Source organism: Vulpes lagopus, chromosome 6 (genome assembly GCF_018345385.1).
Source record: "Vulpes lagopus strain Blue_001 chromosome 6, ASM1834538v1, whole genome shotgun sequence".
In the NCBI taxonomy this organism is placed as follows: domain Eukaryota; kingdom Metazoa; phylum Chordata; class Mammalia; order Carnivora; family Canidae; genus Vulpes; species Vulpes lagopus.
Window position 1 is genome coordinate 110,155,269 of NC_054829.1, and position 21,348 is coordinate 110,176,616.

At 37.9% G+C, this 21,348-nt stretch overlaps 1 protein-coding gene across 1 annotated transcript in view; it reads left to right on the plus strand.

Annotated features, from left to right (window-relative positions):
- The window catches only part of UGT8 (UDP glycosyltransferase 8), an 84,990-nt gene that overhangs the window by 16,359 nt on the left and 47,283 nt on the right, over positions 1-21,348 (plus strand). Inside the window, 2 exon segments of the mRNA XM_041760215.1 lie at positions 14,624-15,381; positions 15,383-15,448. Coding sequence (XP_041616149.1) covers positions 14,626-15,381; positions 15,383-15,448 — 822 coding nt within the window. The 5' untranslated portion in view covers positions 14,624-14,625.

Sequence of the window (21,348 nt, forward strand, 5' to 3'; positions counted from 1 at the left end):
AGATTTTTGGATTTTTTTTCCCTCAGACTTCCTAACAGCCAATTCTTCCAACATCACAATGAAGTGATGAAGAAACCCTGGAATCTGCATTTTTAGTAACACCACAGGTGATTGTTTTGAACACGAACATTTGATAACTATTTTATTAGATAATTAAATCTGTGTTTAATATAGTTATATTTAATCACTATTATCAAGCATTAATTTGATATATGTTATATTCAAGGTACTGAGTGGCAGTACCTTGGTATCCATATTATCCTATTTTTCTTTCCCCTCTTTTGCTGGTTTTTATTTTATTTTTTTTTAAAGATTTATTTATTTGTTCTCACACAGAGAGAGAGGCAGAGACAGAGGGAGAAGCAGGCTCCACACAGGGAGCCCGATATGGGTGGGACTCGATCCTGGGTCTCCAGGATCACGCCCCGGGCTGAAGGCGGCACTAAACTGCTGAGCCACCTGGGCTACCCTTTTGCTTGTTTTTAATCTTACCTTCCCACCTGATGATTTTGGAAAAGTGCCCCAGGAGGGCCCGGGCCAACTATCACTGATAAGGGTATAGCATTGGGTTTCTCATGACAGGTTCACCATCTGTACTAGATGTCTGAAAAGATACTGGTAGTGTAGAAAAGTGGTGAAGCGCAGCTAACTTGGAATGCCACAGGAACAATAAAGGACACCAGAAATGTTCTTTATAACCTCTCCTTTACAAGGAGGTTTTTCGTGTGCCCCTTGGCCCTCATTAAAATCCCAGGTGCAGAATTAAAATTTTTATTTTTATTTATTTTTTATCTTAAGATTTTATTTAATTTTCTTTTATTTTAAAAATATTTTATTTATTCATGAGAGACACAGAGAGGCACAGACACAGGCAGAGGGAGAAGCAGGCTTCATGCCCAGAGCCTGACATGGATCTCGATCCCGGGCCTCCAGGATCACACCCTGGGCTGAAGGCAGTGCTAAACCACTGAGCCACCCCAGACTGCCCCAGAATTAAAATTTTTAAATGGGCTTGCTACTGATTTATTTCTTTCATTATTTTGTGTGAATAAAGAAAGATCTGCCTGTATGGTACTTTTAGAAATTTATCTTAGTCTCATTTTCTTTAAGATGACATGTCAGTGAAAGGAATGTGGTATTAATAATAGAATATCTTCTATTGTGCCTTTTGATGTTGTTATTAGACACAAAAACTATTTTTAAAAACGTGAAAGTGTGTTAGAAATTTTGAATAAAAGCTTTTGACAAGTAGCCTTGGGTTAATTTGTTATTTTTAATTTGTGAAATGGAATGCGATTTCTCCCTTTGCATTTAGCATATTCCAGTTGTATTTCTGTGGTTATGTGTGCGCTTCCATACAAATACCTAAGTATCTGATTTTCCCTAATGAATCAAAGCTATTAATTTGAGGAATTATTAATTTGAAAATCTGAGTTCTCTATCTTTATTAACTGCCAGCAGCCAACCTGAGTGGTTCTAATGCCTATGTAAGGTTTTTAGCCCTATTGCACTCCTAATTAATTAAAAATGCCTGACTACAGCCAGATTAATAGCAGTATTAACCAACAATAGATGGCCTTAATTTTCTAAATTATTTCTCCCCAGCCTCCCACCCTCAGTCAGGGTGTTCCCATTTCACTGTGTGATTTTAGGGAGCTGCTTCCTTTTAGTAGTTTACTTGCAAGAAGGAAGTCCTAATGAAATTCAGCACAAGATACTGCCTGCATATGGAAGTAAATGCTTAAGCCTGGGCTGTTGGACAGCTAGGTCTCTAGCAATAAAGCAGTTTCCTCATATTTTGTCCACAGTTAAAATGTTTTTTCAGCTTCGTTTTCTTCTTCACATGGTGGGATATGAAAGTGGGTTATATGGTTGAGGACCTGAACTTTGGCAGTATACAAGATGCTAGATCTTGCTAAAGTTCTTATCTTCCTCAATCTTATTCTTGTCTGTGAGATGAGAACAACTCTTTTCCCTTGGTGTGGTCTCAGTGTAGAATGAGATCATGCTCATAAAACCTATGATGCAGGGAAGGTACATAGTACAAAGCACAGCTCTTTTTAAGATCTGCTGTTAATAGTGTTATGTTAGGATGGAAGACCCAAGGGGCACCTGGGTGGCTCAGTCTGTTAAGTGTCTCCCTTCGACTCAGGTCATGATCCCAGGGGCCTGGCATCAAGGGCGTTCCCAGCTCAGCAGGGAGTCCGCTTCTCCTTCTCCCCCTACTCATGCTCTTGCTCTCTCTCTCTCAAATAAATAAATAAAATCTTAAAAAAAAAAAAAATGGGTGGAAGACCTGAGCTAGAGGGCGACCAGCTTGTTCTGGTTTGCCCAGATAATGACACCGGCAGTTCCACATCCTGAAAATCCCCTCAGTTCTGGGCAAAGCAGGATGGCTGGTCACCCCAGTGCTGGAAACAGAGGCTCAAAAAACAATGACTTTAGAAAAAAGTAGTTTAGTGGCTTCCCAGAGAATGGTCATAAGAGTCAGGAGCAAGGCAGGGCTGATAGTCTCCTTCCACAGCGTCACTCACGGATCTTTGTTGTTGGACCTTTCCTGCTGTATACTTCAGCCTGCATGGTCCAGGATGTTAATCATTACCATGTTTTTCTTCCAGCCACCAGGAAAGTGAAAAGTGAAACCTCTAAAGGAATAAATTAGAGATTGCACGTATCACTTCCGCTTTTTGCCCATGTACTTTCACCAAAACTTACTTTATCCCTAAAACTAGCTCCTAGGCAGGCTGCGAAATGACTTTGGTCTTTCTGGCGCTGAGCCGAGCTAAAGCAGAGGATCCTGTTACTAGGAAAGAGGAGGAAAATTATGCCCCAGCTGTCTCTCATATGCCTATTATGACATCCAATAAATTCCAGCTTCTGCTCACATTCTTTTGTTATTTAATATCACGGTCATGGGGATTCCCGGGTGGCTCAGTGGTTTAGCACCTGCCTTCGGCCCAGGGCGTGATCTTGGAGTCCTGGGATCGAGTCCAACATCAGGCTCCTGGCATGGAGTCTGCTTCTTCCTCTGCCTCTCTCTCTCTCTCTCATGAATGAATAAATAAAAAATATCATAGTCGTTTTCTTGGTCATTTACACATTGAATGAGTAAGAAGTTATGAAAAAAGATCCCTAGATTTAAGGAAAAGCTGAGACGGAATCTGTATTTTGCTGCTTTCTTCCTCCAACTGCAATACACATTACCCTAGAAATTTTCTCTGTAATTCAGATTACAGTGCCTCAGGCAAAAGCTTTTGACTATGATTTTGTTGAGAAGTAAGGCAGTTGATAAAATTGCACTTCATTCATTTAAGATTAAAGGAAAAGATGGGACTGTAGGTGGCAGTGCCTGTGGTCCAACTGCATATCCTGGTTCAAAATCGTAATTGCAGTCAGTTCATTCAGTAAATATTTATTAAGTACTTACTACATGGTTAGCAATGAGAATAAAATAGTTACCTGCTTTTACTAAAATCTCTATCCTTTTGGAGCTTAAATTGTGCTAGTGGATACAGAAATTAGATTTTATTTTCTCTTTTAAATTAAAGTAAAATACACATTCAGTGTTATATTAGTTTTCAGGTGGCAAATAGTGATTGGACAATTCTGTACCTTCCTCAGTGCTCATCACAGTAACTATAGTCACTATTTGTCACCATCTGATGTTATTACAATATTACTGACTATATTTCCTATGTTCTACATTTCAATTCCATGACTTAATTATTTTAGAACTGGAAGTTTGTACTTCTTAAACTCTTTTACCTATTTCACACACACCCCTCCCAATTTTCCTTTGGCCACCACCAGTTCTCTATATTTAAATCTGTTTTGGGTTTGTTCATTTGTTTTTTTTGTTTTTTTTTAGATTTCTCATATAAGTGAAATTTATACCATACTTGTCTTTTTCTGACTTGTTTCACTTAGCATAATACCCTCTCAGTCCATCCGTGTTGTTGCTAATGGCAAGTTCTCATTTCTTTTTGTGGCTGAGTAATATATTGTGCATATACACTACATCTTCTTTATTCATCTATCAGTGGGTACTTTGGTGACTTCCGTATCTTGGCTTTTGTAAATAATGCTACAGTAAACATATAAATTTTCAAATTTATGTTTTCATTTTCTTTGGATAAATACCTAGTAGTGGAATTATTGGATCATATGATATTTCTATTTTTAATGTTTTGAGGAACCTCCATACTTTTTTCCATAGTAGCTGCACTAATTTACATTTCCTTTTTTTTTTAAATTTCTTTTTTTTTATTTATTTTTTATTTTTTATTTTTTTAATTTTTATTTACTTATGATAGTCACAGAGAGAGAGAGAGAGAGGCAGAGACATAGGCAGAGGGAGAAGCAGGCTCCATTCACTGGGAGCCCGACGTGGGATTCGATCCCGGGTCTCCAGGATCGCGCCCTGGGCCAAAGGCAGGCGCCAAACCGCTGCACCACCCAGGGATCCCCTAATTTACATTTCCATCAACAATGCACAAGGTTTCCTTTTCTCTACATCCTCACCTACACTTGTTATCTCTTGTCTTTTTGATACTAGCCATTCTGACTGGTGTGAGGCGATATTCCACTGTGGTTTTAATTTTCCTTTCCTTGATGATTAGTGATGTTGAGCATCTTTTTGTGAGTTTGTTGATCATCCTCATGTCTTCTGTGGAAAAATGTCTCTTTCAGGTCCTCTGCCTAATTTTTTATCAGATTTTTTTGTTTGTTTTTGTGTTGAGTTGTGTAGGTTCTTTATATATTTTGGATATCAGCCCCTTATCACATATATCATTTGCAAATGTCTTCTCCCAGTCACTAGGTTGCCTCTTTGTTTTGTTGATGGTTTCCTTTGCTGTGTAAAAGCTTTTCATTTTTGTGTAGTTCCAGTATATTTTTTGTTTTTGTTTCCCTTGCCTGAGGAGACCTATGTAGAAAAATGTTGCTAAGGATGATTTCCAAAGGATTACTATCCATATTTTCTTCTCGGAGTTTTATAGCCTCAGGTCTCAAATTTATGTTTTTAATTCATTTTATTTTCAATTTTATTTTTGTGTAAGAAAGTAGTCCAGTTTCATTCTTTTGGATGTATCTGCTGTTTTTCCAGCAGCATTTATCAAAAAAACTCTTTTCCCCTCTTTGTGTGCTTGTGTCCTTTGTCGCAGGTTAATTGACCATGTAGGTGTGGGTTTTTTCCAGTCTCTCTGTCCTGTTCTATTGATCTTTATGTATGTTTTTGTGCCGGTACCTTACTGTTTTGATTATTATAGCTTTGTAGTGTATCTTGAAATCAGGATTGTAATACCTTCAGCTTTGTTCTTCTTTCGCAAGATTGCTCTGGCTATTCAGGTGTTTTGGGGCTCTGATGTAGTTTTGGAATATAGACAGTATAGGCGGGGTTTGGTACCGTGAGGTCTGGAGCCAACGACCAGGAAAGAATTCTTAAGATGTCTTTGGTGCAAAGTGGTGGTTTTACTAAAGCCTGGGGACAGGACCTGTGGGAAGGAAGAGCTGGTGCCCTGGGCTTGTGAGGGGTGGCTGATTATGTATCTGGGAGTTGGAGGTAAGGAAAGGATTTTCTTATGCTGAGGAGGATCTGCAAGATATTGGAGGCCATTGTCAAGTTAATGTTGTTTTCCTCTGGCAAAGCATTAACTTTAAGACTGTTGGGAACTTCCTGGAGGAACATTATGCTCTGCCTATTTCAAGTATCTTGTCTATGGGCTGCAGGTTATAAGGACATTTAATTGTATCTACATTTCCTTCGGGAAGCTAGGTTATTGATTAAAAAAAAAAAAAAAATAGGGCAGCCAGGAGAGCCAGAGGAATGTCACAGGTATCCTACCTGGGCTGGGGGTGTGGGGTATCAGTTTATGCTTTGTCCTCAGATAGACTTCTGCTCTCTCATCAGTTCCATACACAATTTAGGATTATTTGTTCTAGTTCTGTGAAAAATGCTGTTGGTATTTATTTAAAAGCACTGGTAATGATTCATAATTAGTCTTTACTTTGATAGATTTGATTTTTTTTTATTTTTAATTTTACTGGATGTTATTTTCCTAGGCTTACTTATAAAAGGTGCTTTGAAGAGAGATGAAATTATTCTAACAATATTTCATGTAGTACCAAGGTTGACCTCTGGTGGTAGTTATGATTGATGTATTTTTTCATCTTATTGCAGTCTTCATAATACGAAATGCTGGGGAAACTTAAAAGTACTGAGAAATTTAGCTATTCAGCTTGCCAGACTACATAATCTGCTTTGGGGACTAAATCATCCACTTCATTTTTCTAAATAGCTCAATTCACCACATATAGACATGATTTTAAATTTCCCTTTAGCCTTTTTTTGGTAAAGATTTCATTCATTTATTTATTTAATGAGAGAGACGTAGACATAGGCAGAGGGAGGAGCAGGCTCCTGGAGGGGAGCCTGATGTGGGACTCAATCCCAGGACTCTGGGACCATGCCCTGAGCTGGAGGCAGACACTCAACTACTGAGCCACCCAAGTGTCCCAAATTTCCCTTTAGCCTTTATTTTGTTTTTCCTTTAATGCAAAAACACTTTGATTAATTCTTGTTTAAAATGATAGGTTTTCTTTCAAGTTTTTATTCAAATACCAGTTAGTTAACGTACAGTGTAATATTAGTTTCAGGTGTACAATATAGTGTGATTCCATACTTCCATACAGCACCTGGTGCTCATCACCTTTCTTCATCCCCATCACCTGTTTCACCCCTCTATCACTCCCTCCCCTATGGTAACCCTCAGTTTGTTCTCTAGAGTTAAGAGTCTGTTTCTTGGTTTGCCTCTCTTTCTTTTCCCCCTCTTTTTCCTGAATTGTTGAGCTGCTGGGCTGGCAGGCTACGAAAGCTTAAATTCTTTCCTATAGTTTATGTGCTTGCCATTTTTTTTTTCCTGTATAGTTTAGTTCATCCTCATGTATACTTTTCAGTTCAGCATTATTCATGATTTAGCCTCAAATAACGAAAACCAAAGAAATGATTCTTTCATTTGGTAGCCACTGGTGATTCTCTGTTTTGTTTTTTTTTTTTTTTTTACTAAATAGGGTGAAAATAGCATTTTAAAGTAAGGTTGCTAGAGGTCTCCTAAGGTAGCTGTTAGACTGATATTATGACTCCTGCTTGAGAAAATGGGAAAAATGAGGGATTCATGAAATTTATTTTTTTATCTTAAAAAAAATCCCAGTAGTATATGGGCACTTGGGTGGCGCAGTAGGTTAAGCTTCCTACTCTTGGTTTTGGTTCAGGTGGTGATCTCTGTGTCATCTATGCGCTGAGCATGGAGTCTACTGAAGACTCTCCCTTCCCCTGGCTCTCTCTTTTTTTTTCCTCTAAAATAAATAAATAAATCTTTAAAAAAATCTTAGTAGTATATTGGGATGTTCTGTTGTTGAATTTCAGTGGAAGTGAACCATTGAGGTTTAGGAGCAAGAATGATAGAGCTAATCTATTTTTTTTTTTCTGGTGTTCTAAGGACTTGGCCTTAGATGGATCTTAGATTTACAAATGAGTGTTTTGGATACACAGCATTCAAGTAAAGTGCTACTCTCATATCCTTGCTGAATTAATTTGCACTTAAATGTTAATGGCTTCCCTATGGTGAGAGGTGTGCACTCTTATTAAAACTGGCATTGTTTCTTGTCATGAATGCAAACATAGAAATGATTTTTAATATAAAGAAGAAAGGATGGGCTAATATGTAAAATGAAATTTGTTTAGAGTCTTTGGATTCTGGATTTTCTTCAATACTGTGACAGTGGAATACAGTCAAGTAGCAGTAGCATCTCAGAACTAAGAAAGAATTGGAGGAGAAAAGGGATTATTTGTGTGTAGTGTTAGAAAGAAGTCCAATTAGATAAATGTTCAGAGGAAAGGGCATTTGTGTGAATATTATGAGGTATTTAGTGCCCTTAACAATGAGTGTTTGGGCAGAGTGGTGGTGGAGGCAATGCCAGGCTTTAATTATCTGGGGAGTAACTAGGGCTCACTTACTGATATTTAATATATTTATATATCTTAAATTAATTAAATAATTAAATATATTTTAATATAGACACTGATACTTTAAGAGATTTGATTGAGGAGAGTGGGAGTAAAGCTCCAGGGGCATGGAAATGGAATGAATGTGTTATAAATATTACATATTTTTGATAGAAAACTTCAAAAACCTGGAAATATAAAAGTAAGAAGAGAAACAAAATCCTTCAATTTGAAAATCCAAATTGACTACTGATAAGTTTATTTACTTTGTGAGTCAATATAATCATTTTGTGTATACATGTATGTGATAGTCATATAATTTTCTATAATACTCCATTGTAAAATGTACTATGATGTGATTAATCCTCAATTGCTGGATTCCTATTGGTTTCTGGCTATTTGCTGTTAAAAGTAAATACAGGAACATCTATGTACATGCATGCGGGTATTTCTTTTCTTTAAATTTTATTTATTCATGAGAGACACAGGAAGAGAGAGAGAGGCAGAGACACAGGCAGAGGGAGAAGCAGGCTCCATGCAGGGAGCCTGACATGAGACTCGATCCCAGGTCTCCAGGATCACACCCTGGGCTGAAGGCGGCGCTAAACCTCTGAGCCACCTGGGCTGCCTGCATGCTGGTATTTCTGATGTAGAGTCATTACATAAATGTAAAATGATGTGCCAGTTGTTTTCCAAAACAGTTGCACCAGTTTACATTTTCATCACCGGCCTAAAACTGTGTTATCATTCAAAATGATATTCCTGCAAATTTTATAAAAGAAAAATCTAGTTTGCTTTGTTCAGTCATTTGGCAGATTTTAGCTCCTTGCCTCTAACTGGGAGGTTAGGTTCAAACTGTGTATGAATGTGGTGTGTTCGGTGGCCAGCGCTTTCTCTAAGGTGCATAGAGAAGGAGCCCAAAGCCACCTCCCGTATGCCAGCTTTAGGAGGGTGTTACCTTGAGTTATCTGTTCTAATCACTCTTTAGGCAGCTTATCTCTCTATCTAGAGAACTGATGTGCATTTTTACTTTGGGGAGTAAATGCAACTGCCTCTGCTTTACCTCCACGGAAGTGAAGGGAAGTTGTAATAGATGGGGAAAACTGCTCCAACTCCTCTTTCCAGAGCTGTCCCTTGTGATTTCTTGCTCCACCCACTACTCTAGCTCCCAGGCTTGTCCACTTAAGCTCTCCGCCGTTCTGGAAGCTGTTTTCACCTCTGGTACCAGATTCTCTTGTGTGTTCTAGGCATGACTTCCTCCATTCACTTTTATTCCTCAGTAAGATATTCTTAGCATTTGTTTTCTAGAAATTTGTCAAAAATCTATTACACTGATGACTGTAGCCCTGCCCACACCTCATTTCCTCATACCCATTCTCAGAGATATTAGATACGCCCTTTAATGTACTTTCCTATCATTTCTAAAGAAGCTTTAGGAAGAAAGGAGTGAAAACATTTGTGCTCAGTCAGTCATCTTGGACTGGAAACCTCTGCTCCAGATGTTTCAAACATTCCAAAAATATTCTGTGATTTTGTAGTCAAATCTAATAAGAATCTGCAATAAGAATTTTTCTTTCTGCTCACCTTGTTTCCTTCTCTTTCCAGAGATCATTTAAAGCTCAACACTTTTGGGATCCCTGGGTGGCGCAGCGGTTTAGCGCCTGCCTTTGGCCCAGGGCGCGATCCTGGAGACCCGGGATCGAATCCCACGTCAGGCTCCCAGTGCATGGAGCCTGCCTCTCCCTCTGCCTATGTCTCTGCCTCTCTCTCTCTCTGTGACTATCATAAATAAATTAAAAAAAAAAAAAAAAAAAGCTCAACACTTTTATTGGCTGTATTAAAAAAAAATAATGCTATTCTATCTGATTTACTTTGGGGAAAGTCTGAGATAAAAAATTCAGTGATTCTGTTTCTCAAGTATAAAGCCAATTTTTTAGCACTCCATTTCAATAGGAAGTTATTCCTTCCTAATCTACCTGTTTTGCTATCTTCATCTCATGTGATGTTCATATTTATTCAAGGAATTCTTATTTATATGAATTCTTATACGAATAAATTCGTATTTATTCAAGGCTATCTACCTACCTTCTTGTAATTCTACTTATTTGAAGTAGAATTCTTAGGCTAAATTCATAGTGTTTTAATTATTTTTAAAAATATCTTTTAACATTTATCCTTGCTGTCCTGAGGCTTTACTGTTTATTCTCTCTTGTATCTTCTAACAAGTGAACATGGGTATAATTTGGTCAAATTCCAAACAAAACAAAATGAACTATCTAGTGGGATTTTGTGAGGAATTTGTTCAGTCTACTTATGGGGAGGATTGACTTTTCAAATACCATCTTTCATTAAAATAATAAGAGTATTTTTATACAACTAGTATTTCTATGTGTATGTGTTTAGGGAAAGGCTTGTTGAACTTAGTATAGCAAACAAATATCCTTTTTAGTTAATTTCAGAGGCACTTTATGTACTTTATTATTTATGTTTTTTTAAAATATTTATTTATTTATGATAGACACACAGAGAGAGAGAGGCAGAGACACAGGCAGAGGGAGAAGCAGGCTCCATGCAGGGAGCCCAACGTGGGATTGTGGGACTCAATCCCAGGTCTCCAGGATCACCCCCTGGGCCAAAGGCAGGCGCCACCGCTGAGCCACCCAGTGATCCCCTATGTACTTTATTGTTATTGTAAATGAGTTACTTTCATCACATATTATTTAAAAACAATTCTTATGGGACCCCTGGGTGGTTCAGCGGTGTAGCACCTGCCTTTAGCCTAGGGCATGATCCTGGAGTCCCAGGATCAAGTCCCACATCAGGCTCCCTGCATGGAGTCTGCTTCTCCCTCTGCCTGTGTCTCTGCCTCTTTTTCTCTGTGTCTCTCATGAATAAATAAATAAAATCTTAAAAAAAAATAAAAATAAAAACAATACTTATTATTTTTATTAAGAGTAACATATGTCCATTATAGAAAATGTTAAATTAAAATTTACTCTTGTAATTTACACTATTATATGCATATCGTAAGTAATATGCATATCACTTAAAATGCATTTAAGTTTCTTTCCTGTCTTTTAATGTTTTGATAGTTAATTTTCTTTTTAGCACTGAGTAATATTCCACTCCAGTTTATTTATCCATTTACCTGCTGGAGGATATGTTGATTGCTTCCAAGTTTTGGCAGTTATGAATGAAGCTGCTATGCACATCCGTGTACAGGTCTTTGTGTGCACATAAATTTTCAACTCTTGGGTAAATACCAAGGAGGACAATTGCTGGATCATATGTTAGTTTTGTAAAAGAACACTAACCTGCCTTCCAATGTGGCTGTGCCATTTTACATTCCCACTGAGAGTTCCTGTTGCTCTGTATTCTCTCCAGCATTTGGCATTATCAGTGTTCTGGATCTTGACCATTCTGACAGGTGTAGTGGTATCTCATGGTTTTAATTTTGCATTTCCCTGATGACTTATGACGTGAGCATCTTCCTATATGCTCCTTTGCCATCCGTATGTTTTCTTTATGAGTTACCTATTAAGGTCTTCAGCCCTATTTAAAATTATGTTGGTTACTTTCATATTGTTGAATTTTAAGAGTTCTTTGTGTATTTTGGACAATAGTCCTTTATCAGATGTGTCTTTTACAAATGTTTTCTCCCAGTCTGTGGCTTGTCTTCTCATTCTCTTGACATTGTCTTTAGAGCAGAAATTTTTAATATTAATTAACTCCAGCTTATCAGTAGACACACTCTGATAAGTCTGGACTAGCAAGAATCTTACTATTTTTGTTTTGTTTTGTTTGTTTGTTTGTTTGTTTTTAAGAATCTTACTATTTGTTGGTAGTTGTATTAGTCATTCTGTTATCCACTGCAGTGATGTTTATGAGATTAAAGTACTGTTATATAAAAAAAAAAAATAAATAAATAAAGTACTGTTATAGTCCTTCATACTTAGTCTTGTATTTGAACAGCAGAATGACACACTTGCACAAATGATGCTTCTTTGTTGGTAATCAGTATTTTTTCATGAAGACCTAATAGAGATTGTTTTTATAAGATATTTTGTCACAAATATTTGTATTTTTGCATACTTTCAGAATCTATATAGAGAGAATATATGCACTTTTCTAACTTTATATTAGTACTGTAGCCACTAGTACTAAATTAATTTAGCCACATGTTAAAATTTAAAATTCAGTTTCCCAATCACAGTAACTACACTTCAGCTGCCCAGTATTGGATAGGAGGGATATAGAACATTTTCATATTCACAGAAAGCTCTATTGAACAATGCTGTTCTTGAACACAGGCAGTTGTGCATTTAAAGATTTTTTTCTGTGATTTCTTTTTACTTTATAGTAATTACTGAAATAAAATATTAAAATCAAAAAGCAAGAATAGAATTAAAAGCTCAGTGAAAGGGTTGGTTTCCCTACTATTATTTTTTATTTTGTATCTTATTTATGGTAGATAAAGCAGTGGTTTTAACTGCTACTGAATAAACTGTGTGTTTGCTGCTCAGCTAAATGCAAAAGACAATGGGCAGAGCAGTTCCTATGATTGGTCCCTCAGCTGTTACGTCTTCTTGGACAAGCAAATAGTGACAGGTAGTATTAATAACAGCAGTGGACCCTAGCTGCTGCAATAACTGTGTTTGCATAAATTTCATCCCTAGAATTAGGAACATCTCTACTGAGAATCCCTAATTTTTAATTCCTTGGATTTGGAGGCTGCACCACAGAGAGACAGTACAGTAGAATAAGGCCAGGGAAGTTTCCTCCAAGATTGGCTATTTAGGGATGCCTGGGTGGCTTGGTCGGTTAAGTGTCTGCCAACGGCTTGGGTCATGATCCCAGGACCCCAGGGATCAAGCCCCATGTCAAGCTTCCTGCTCAGTGGGGAGCCTGCTGTCCCTCTCCCTCTGCTGTTCCTGCTATGTGTGTTCTCTGGTGCGTTCTCTCTCTCCCTCCCTCTCTCTCTCTCTCTCTCTCTCTCTCTCTCTTAAATAAATAAATAAATAAATCTTAAAAATTTTTTTTTACAAAAGATTGTCTATTTTTTTCATTGACCATGTAATTACAAAATAAACTTACTTCATTGTTATAGAAATAGTGTTTTCTCCAAATTTATTTTTTTAAAGCCATCATTTAATTCAAGCAACATTTAACAGGCTTTTATGTGCTTATAATGTGCATTACTTCTGTTTACTCTTAATGGTATAGGGTCAACATCTAGAAATAGCTTGAAAATTTCCTTGGAGTGAGAGGAAAAAGGCAACTGGAGATAGATTTTTCATAGTTTAATCTTGATATTGGAAGAATCGATCATTTGCCTGCTATTGACTTTCTTTTTTGTTTTTCTTAGGTTGCTTGTAGTGTTTGAATGTTGAGAAGGTATAGTTGCTAAAACTGCATTTAGTTGGTGGGAGTTTGTGAGAGTAGGCTGGTTAATACATGTTAATGAGTAAAAATAGATATTGATTCGGTAATGTGCATATAAATCTATTTTAAGTTGTTCCTCCAGGTAAAAAGATCCAGCTTGCATGGTTAACTACTGTTTAGATCTTTTTTCTATTTGGAGGCTAACTTAGAGTCTAAGTAAAAATTATACTGGGTAGGGTAGGAGGAGTTTGCACACTACATAGCCCCCCCCCCCCCCCCCAGAGGTAGGACACTTAATTCTAAAAAATAACAGAGGACAACTCTAACTATTGTACATAATCTACTACCATGAAAGGTAGGAGAAGTGATAGGTGTCATGTGTACAGCCATCCTCTAATTTGCTATTTGCACCTGAGTTACAGATACAACACAAAGAAGTGTGGTCTGGGATATATTCGTTCATCATCAGTTCTTCCATAAGCATTTACAAAGATCCCGTTAATTCTCTTGGATTTTTCTATTAAAAGTTTCTTTCAGTGCCCTGAGATGAATTGGTGAATTGATAGAGATTGCATAAATAGAGACTGCCAGGACACATCAGGGTATTTAGGTAAAGGGGAAATTCACAATAAAGTAATTTTTCCTGTAGAAAAATGTCTTTTCTATAGAACTGTTAACTTGAAGGATTATTTTTTAAAACATAATCTTTCTTTGATATGCTTTGATGATAACTGGGAATGTAACTGCTGTGATCAAATGATTTAAAAAGAGACATACATGCTGATGCACCCAGAAATCAAAAATCTTGGCTCTTCTTCCTGAAATTAGCATTGATGTTTAATTAAAAGATAAACAGATGTTCCATAGATATCTTACAGCGATTATTCAAAGAAGAAAGATCTTCAGACATTCAATCTTATAAAAGTTTTATTTCAGAGTTTCATAAATCTAGTTCTCTAAAAGAAATCTAGTTCTCTATTATTGATGCAGTCATGTGCTCTGAAATGGATACATTTTAAGTATATTTCAGTTTCTGTCAGCTTTGCTGTCAGTTCTATACCTTAAAAAAATTGTCTTTCAAAAATAGAGAGGTAATTAAACCAGTATCAGGATACTTTTAAACAGTGATACTTAGACAAAGTAGTGGATCACGAGAGAGACTACGAAAAAAATTCTGTGGTTGTTTTGCAGGGTAAGGATTGTACTTTGTTTTAAGTGGTTTTCCGGTTGTCATTTCAGCTATGAAGTCTTACACTCCGTATTTCATGCTCCTGTGGAGTGCTGTTGGGATAGCGAAGGCCGCCAAAATCATCATCGTGCCGCCAATTATGTTTGAGAGCCATATGTACATTTTCAAGACACTAGCCTCAGCCTTGCATGAGAGAGGCCACCGTACAGTGTTTCTTCTCTCCGAAGGCAGAGACATCGCGCCATCTAATCATTACAGCCTCCAGCGATACCCAGGAATTTTTAACAGTACCACCTCCGATGCTTTCCTGCAGTCCAAAATGCGGAATATTTTCTCTGGGAGATTAACAGCAATCGAACTGTTTGACATACTAGATCACTATACCAAGAACTGTGACATGATGGTTGGCAACCGCGCCCTGATTCAGGGTCTGAAGAAGGAAAAGTTTGACCTGCTGCTGGTGGACCCTAATGACATGTGTGGATTTGTGATAGCTCATCTTTTAGGAGTTAAATATGCTGTATTTTCAACTGGCCTTTGGTATCCTGCGGAAGTGGGTGCTCCTGCCCCATTAGCTTACGTCCCAGAGTTTAACTCACTCCTCACAGACCACATGAACTTGCTGCAGAGGATGAAAAATACCGGCGTTTACCTCATTTCCAGATTAGGGGTCAGCTTTCTGGTTCTTCCCAAATATGAAAGGATAATGCAGAAGTACAACCTGCTGCCAGAGAAGTCCATGTACGACTTGGTCCATGGGTCCAGTCTGTGGATGCTGTGTACAGATGTAGCACTGGAGTTTCCAAGGACCCACTCTGCCTAATGTTGTGTATGTAGGAGGAATCCTAACCAAACCAGCCGGCCCACTACCAGAAGTAAGGTTTGCTGAACTCCTTGGTAATCTTTTCTAAATATAAAGGTCAATTTGTCAGTTTTGATTTTTGGAAGAGATAGGATTGGTTATCATTGGCTAGCAAATGCTACTCGAAAAAGTAGTTAAGACAGTAGAGCCGACTAAGGTCCCTTCCCTTGAGGATGCACCATTTCCCTGGAGCATGTTCCTTTGATGGAGCCTTTCTCCAATGTTGAGAGGCCATTTTGCCACATGGTCAATAGACTGGCTGGGAAATAGACTTTTGATTAATAACTATAGTATGTGAGGAGAATGTAGTTAGGTAGCTTTAATGAGCATAAGTGGTTTTTCTTTTAATTAAACACAGAATTTGCTCTTTTTCCTCCCAGATAGCACAATGACCGGTTTCCACATCTAGATTAGGTTCACTGAAGTCAGATAAACAGAAACCATGGGAATAGAGGGTCTTCTTGCAGCAGTCATAACCACTAAACAGCTTATGTCCAACAATGAAAATAAAGTAGTAATTTCTATCAAACTAAGCAGCTGACTAATTTTTAGTAAGTAACTGTTTTAAAGCAATCCTGCCCCATTGAGATTTCATTTCAAAGATGGAATTGATTGTACTTTAACAAAACCCTGTCTTCTATCTAAGTCAAATGTAAGTTCTTTTTTTCTGGTTGAGCTGTCAGCGAATCCCTTGTGTCTCTTCTCCATCCCAGTTTGTTTTGTATTATTATGTCAAACTCGTAGGGGTCATACCTGTGGATCTGTTGTCGTTGGGGTTTCTTACCTCAGGCTGGCTCTCTGGATTTAATCTCAACATCTGATGGCATTTACCAGGAAGCAACAAGTTTGTTCTATAATCCTTTATTTTTTTTCTAAAGACTTTATTTATTCATGAGAGACACAGAGAGAGGCAGAGACACAGGCAGAGGGAGAAGCAGACTCCGTGCCGGGAGCCTGATGTGGGACTCAATCCTGGGACCCCAGGATCACACCCTGAACCAAAGGCAGATGCCCAACCGCTGAGCCACACAGGCATCCCTTATTCTAATCCTTTAGAAGTGCATTTAATAAGTAATACTTTGATATATTTCACGTAACATGAAAAAAATAGAGCTTGCCAGATTTCAGGCCTGTACCACCTAGTAGTTCAAACCGATGCTGCCAGTGGAGGCCTTTGAGGGCACAGCTGTTCTCTCTGACATCAACTGTAGAGGATAGGAATTAATTTCAACTTTCCTCAGCCATTCATGAATTTAACCAAGCCATTTCAAATCTTTAAATATTCTCTGCCAGGGTCACCACGTGATGTATTAACTACCCTTCTTGAAGGGAGCTAAAATCAGATTTAGAAGTAGCTTCTAAAAGACTTGGTGAGCTGGTCTGTCTTTACTCTGAGTCATTCATAATGTTACACAGATGAGGGTTCCCTCCAGGTCTTCATTTTTTCCCCACCAGAGAGCACTGCACTTTCTGGTTTCTGTTTGGGGGCTGTATCCCTTATTTGGTCACATGATTGAAGGAGGGATTGGTGATGAAAAGGATTGTTCTAAAGAATCTTTACGATCCTGGAGACCCGGGATCGAATCCCACATCAGGCTCCCGGTGCATGGAGCCTGCTTCTCCCTCCGCCTGTGTCTCTGCCTCTCTCTCTCTGTGACTATCATAAATAAATAAAAAATAAAAAAAAAAAAATTAAAAAAAAAAGGGATCCCTGGGTGGCGCAGCGGTTTGGTGCCTGCCTTTGGCCCAGGGCGCGATCCTGGAGACCCGGGATCGAATCCCACATCAGGCTCCCAGTGCATGGAGCCTGCTTCTCCCTCCGCCTGTGTCTCTGCCTCTCTCTCTCTGTGACTATCATAAATAAATAAAAAATAAAAAAAAAAAATTAAAAAAAAAAGGGATCCCTGGGTGGCGCAGCGGTTTGGTGCCTGCCTTTGGCCCAGGGCGCGATCCTGGAGACCCGGGATCGAATCCCACATCAGGCTCCCGGTGCATGGAGCCTGCTTCTCCCTCCGCCTGTGTCTCTGCCTCTCTCTCTCTGTGACTATCATAAATAAAAAAATAAAAAAAAAAAAAAATTAAAAAAAAAAAGAATCTTTAGTCCCTGTACATTTGTCTTGAATTGCAGCAACTTGAACTATAGACAGAATTATATATTTTTTAAAGATTTTATTTATTTATTCATGAGAAACACACAGAGAGAGGCAGACATAGACAGAGGGAGAAGTAGGCTCCCTGCAGGGAGCACGATGCAGGACTCGATCCCAGGATCCCAGGATCACGATCTGAGCCAAAGGCAGACGCTTAACCACTGAGCCACCCAGGTGCCCCAGAATAATATTTTATGGGTTTTATTTTTCTATCCTTTAGCCTTCATTAAGATACATAGCACATGAGAATATTTCTTTTTTCCCTATAACCCAGGCTTATCTTTTCTTCCATGGGTCCTTTTGCTCATTAGTTTCACTATTTTATTTTACTTTTAAACCATCTTTGGAGTGGTTTTGGAGACTTATATAAGGTTATTACTCAAAATGTTCTCCAACTTGCATAATTTCTAGTTTGATCCAAGCTTGACTGACTCTGTGAGCCTCTCTGTTCTTTTTTTCCTCTTTGGGCTTTTTTTTTTTTTTTTTTTTTTTTTACGATTTTATTTATTTATTCACAAGAGACACAGAGAGAGAGAGGCAGAGACACAGGCAGAGGGAGAAGCAGGCTCCATGCAGGGAGCCCAACGTGGGACTTGATCCCAGGATTCCAGGATCACGCCCTGGGCCAAAGGCAGGCTTTAAACCACTGAGCCACGCAGGGATCCCCACTTTGAGCTTTTTGTAATGATTCTTTTGAAAATGTGCTTTTTGTTTACAATGACTACTTTGGCTTTGCCACTCAGGTCACACACACAGACACATAAAAATATAGCATATGCATGTGTTATATATATAGACCTAGATGTGTCTGTTATTATCATTGGAAAGCATCTTAGGTCATAAGTGTGAAGGGCTGTTTTCATTTCAGTATGCCATTTGCAAAGTTTTTCGCTAGGGAGTATTTTGAAGGATGAGGTGTCTTACCCTTTCAGATATTTCTTACTCTGTTGAGGTTTTATATGCTTAGGAACACATGTATTCCTACTGGGGTTTCTCTAGTAGATTTGTCTGATACGATAACCTGTACCTCACGGTTCTACAAGTTAATAAGTTTCTCAAATGCCTATATTATTTACAGGTCATAGTTGTGACACTAAAATAATAGACCCTAGCAAGTGACCATTTAGAACACATGATTCACTAATAACAGCTTAATTGTTAACTGCCTTGGTATCTTACACTGGGAATGGATTGGAAGGTTAGAACCAAGGGAATGGTTAGAAGCTTTCATAACATTTGAGCCCAGAGAAACTCTAGAGAGCATCTAGTTCAATTCCATTAATGTAGTTTACTTTTTCCCTCTCAAAATAGAGAAAATAGTCCATTCATTTGTCACATAGGAGATTCAGGGTTTTTGGATGTCTCCTCCAAGGCCATTAAGCTAGTTTGAGGCACAGCCAAGTGAAGTGTCAATTATTTTGCTGTGATTGGATATTTTGTCAAGAAGTCTAGTCTCTTGTTACTCATATTACTCATTTACACATTTATAGTGTATACATTATATACATTAGAGTGTATTAATCTATGCAGAGACAAATATTTCTCAGTTCTTTATTTGATATCTTAAAGATTACAAGGATTTGATATGAGAGTCAAATTTTATTTATTTATTTATTTAAAGATTTTATTTATTTATTAGTGAGACAGACACACACACACACACACACACACACAGAGAGAGAGGGAGAGACACAGGCAGAGGGAGAACCAGGCTCCATGCAGGGAGCCCGATGTGGGACTCGATCTGGGGTCTCCAGGATCAGGCCTTGGGCTGAAGGCGGCACTAAACCGCTGAGCCACCTGGGCTGCCTGAAAGTTAAATTTTAAATCATACATACTCTTTCTTATGCTTTAGAAATTTAATAATAGTAATTAGACAGAATCCAAATGCTTTGATTACAAAGTATTGTATTGGCATAAAGTGAAGCAGTTGTGTGCCTTGATAATACAGTCATTTTAAAATGCCTGTTAGTAATGTGCCTACTTTATCATATGCTGTTTGCTACCTGACTGCCCAGAGTGTGAGTCCTTAAAATGTGTCAGTGAAGAGGAGGAGGTCTGGGTTGAATCACATCTACTCTGTCATTGCAGGGGGGTAGAGAACATGAATACACATTTTTTTAGAAAAGAACATTTGCCTCAGCCAGGAAGGAGATCTATACACAGATCCCTATTTGACTAGGTCCTTTATGTGAATGAAATAGTATCTAAGAGAGAGTGATTGTAGCTTTTAGCAGTTTTAGTAGGGGGGAATAATAATGATTCCTAAAGATTAGTACATTTACTTAGGGAGTCTATTTTTAAAATGAATGTATTTCAGGTGGTAATTTTTAAGTGATTTTTCATTAACTGAAATGGCCAGACCCTGTCAAGCAGCCGATCTCTCCCACTTTTCTGCTTCTACAGCCCCGAACTGTTTTTGTACTTAATAGATTGTACTTTAACTATTGGTTTTTCACATGGCTCTCTCCCTAACTAGAATGTGGATGCCTCAAAGGGTGGATTCCCCTACTTACTCATCTTTGTACCCTGAGTATCTGGAAAATGGTAGGCATTCAATGAATGTTTAAGATTAAATGAACTGCATCAAATAGAAATAGTTGCAAAAAAAAATGGTTTCAGCAATTACAACAATGTGAATATTATAGCCATTATCTGCTTATTTCAAATTTATGCCCACATACCATCCCAGCCGCTAAGCAACCAAACATTCCAGGCTAAGTTATTTTAATGAATTAGAATTGCTATATAATGTTATTGATATTGACAAAAGATCGTCATGCGTTACTCAGTTGGTGAACTAAATGGTCTCTACTGTGATCCAAACATACATACGACCAGGATTAGTGGTATAACCTATTAGTCAGTGGTATAAATCATTCTACCTATTGGTGTCTTGCAAGATGTTTTGAGGTGATGAGGTACTCATTTGGTATACCTCAAAGGTGCTTTATTGCCAGGCTTGGAGTATAAAGGGCATCTTCATTTCACCAGCCATAGAGACATTTTTAATTTACGAAAACAATCCCCAGGAGAGATACAGATAAGAGATAAACAGAGCTAAGAAAGAGCATGAGACCAAGGGTGGGGTCAGAAAATGCTGTCATTTTGTTATTTGCTAGAACTTCCTCATAGAGAAAGGTTTTAGGGAAAATGAGACATTGGGCAACAGATTCTTTAGATTAACCACTTGTAAGCAGATCAGGTTATGAGAAGCATAAAACTGAGAAGCAAGATAATGGCTTTCCATATTCAGTTTTCATTGATTTGCCTGAAAGCCATTACTTTCTATTACATATGGAGATAGAAAGTGGACTTCACCAATAGTGAATAAAGTATCTAGGCTGAGAAATGGGATTAGAGTCTCTGGGGTTCACAGACTTGCTCCAGGATTACAGCAGATGTGGAAAATTAAGGCCATTTTAATACTATGTAACATATACATTATATTATGAAATATACAGGTAGAGATTGGATTATAACCTTCGTACCATATTGATTAAATTGTCCACTTTTAGATAAATGTCATTTAATCAAGATGTATATCCTTCATAGCAGGTTCCTTATTCTGAATACCATCACTTACAAGGAATTTTGCAAAATGTCTTCATCTATATAATACTACTGTGCTATTGGTAGCTATGTGGGGATCAGAAAACTCTAATGCTTGGAAAAGATTTCATTCCAATTACTAATCCTGAGCTTTAAATATTTACTACAACCTGGTAGCTGGGCAGAAATGATAGATTCACTATGGGAACTC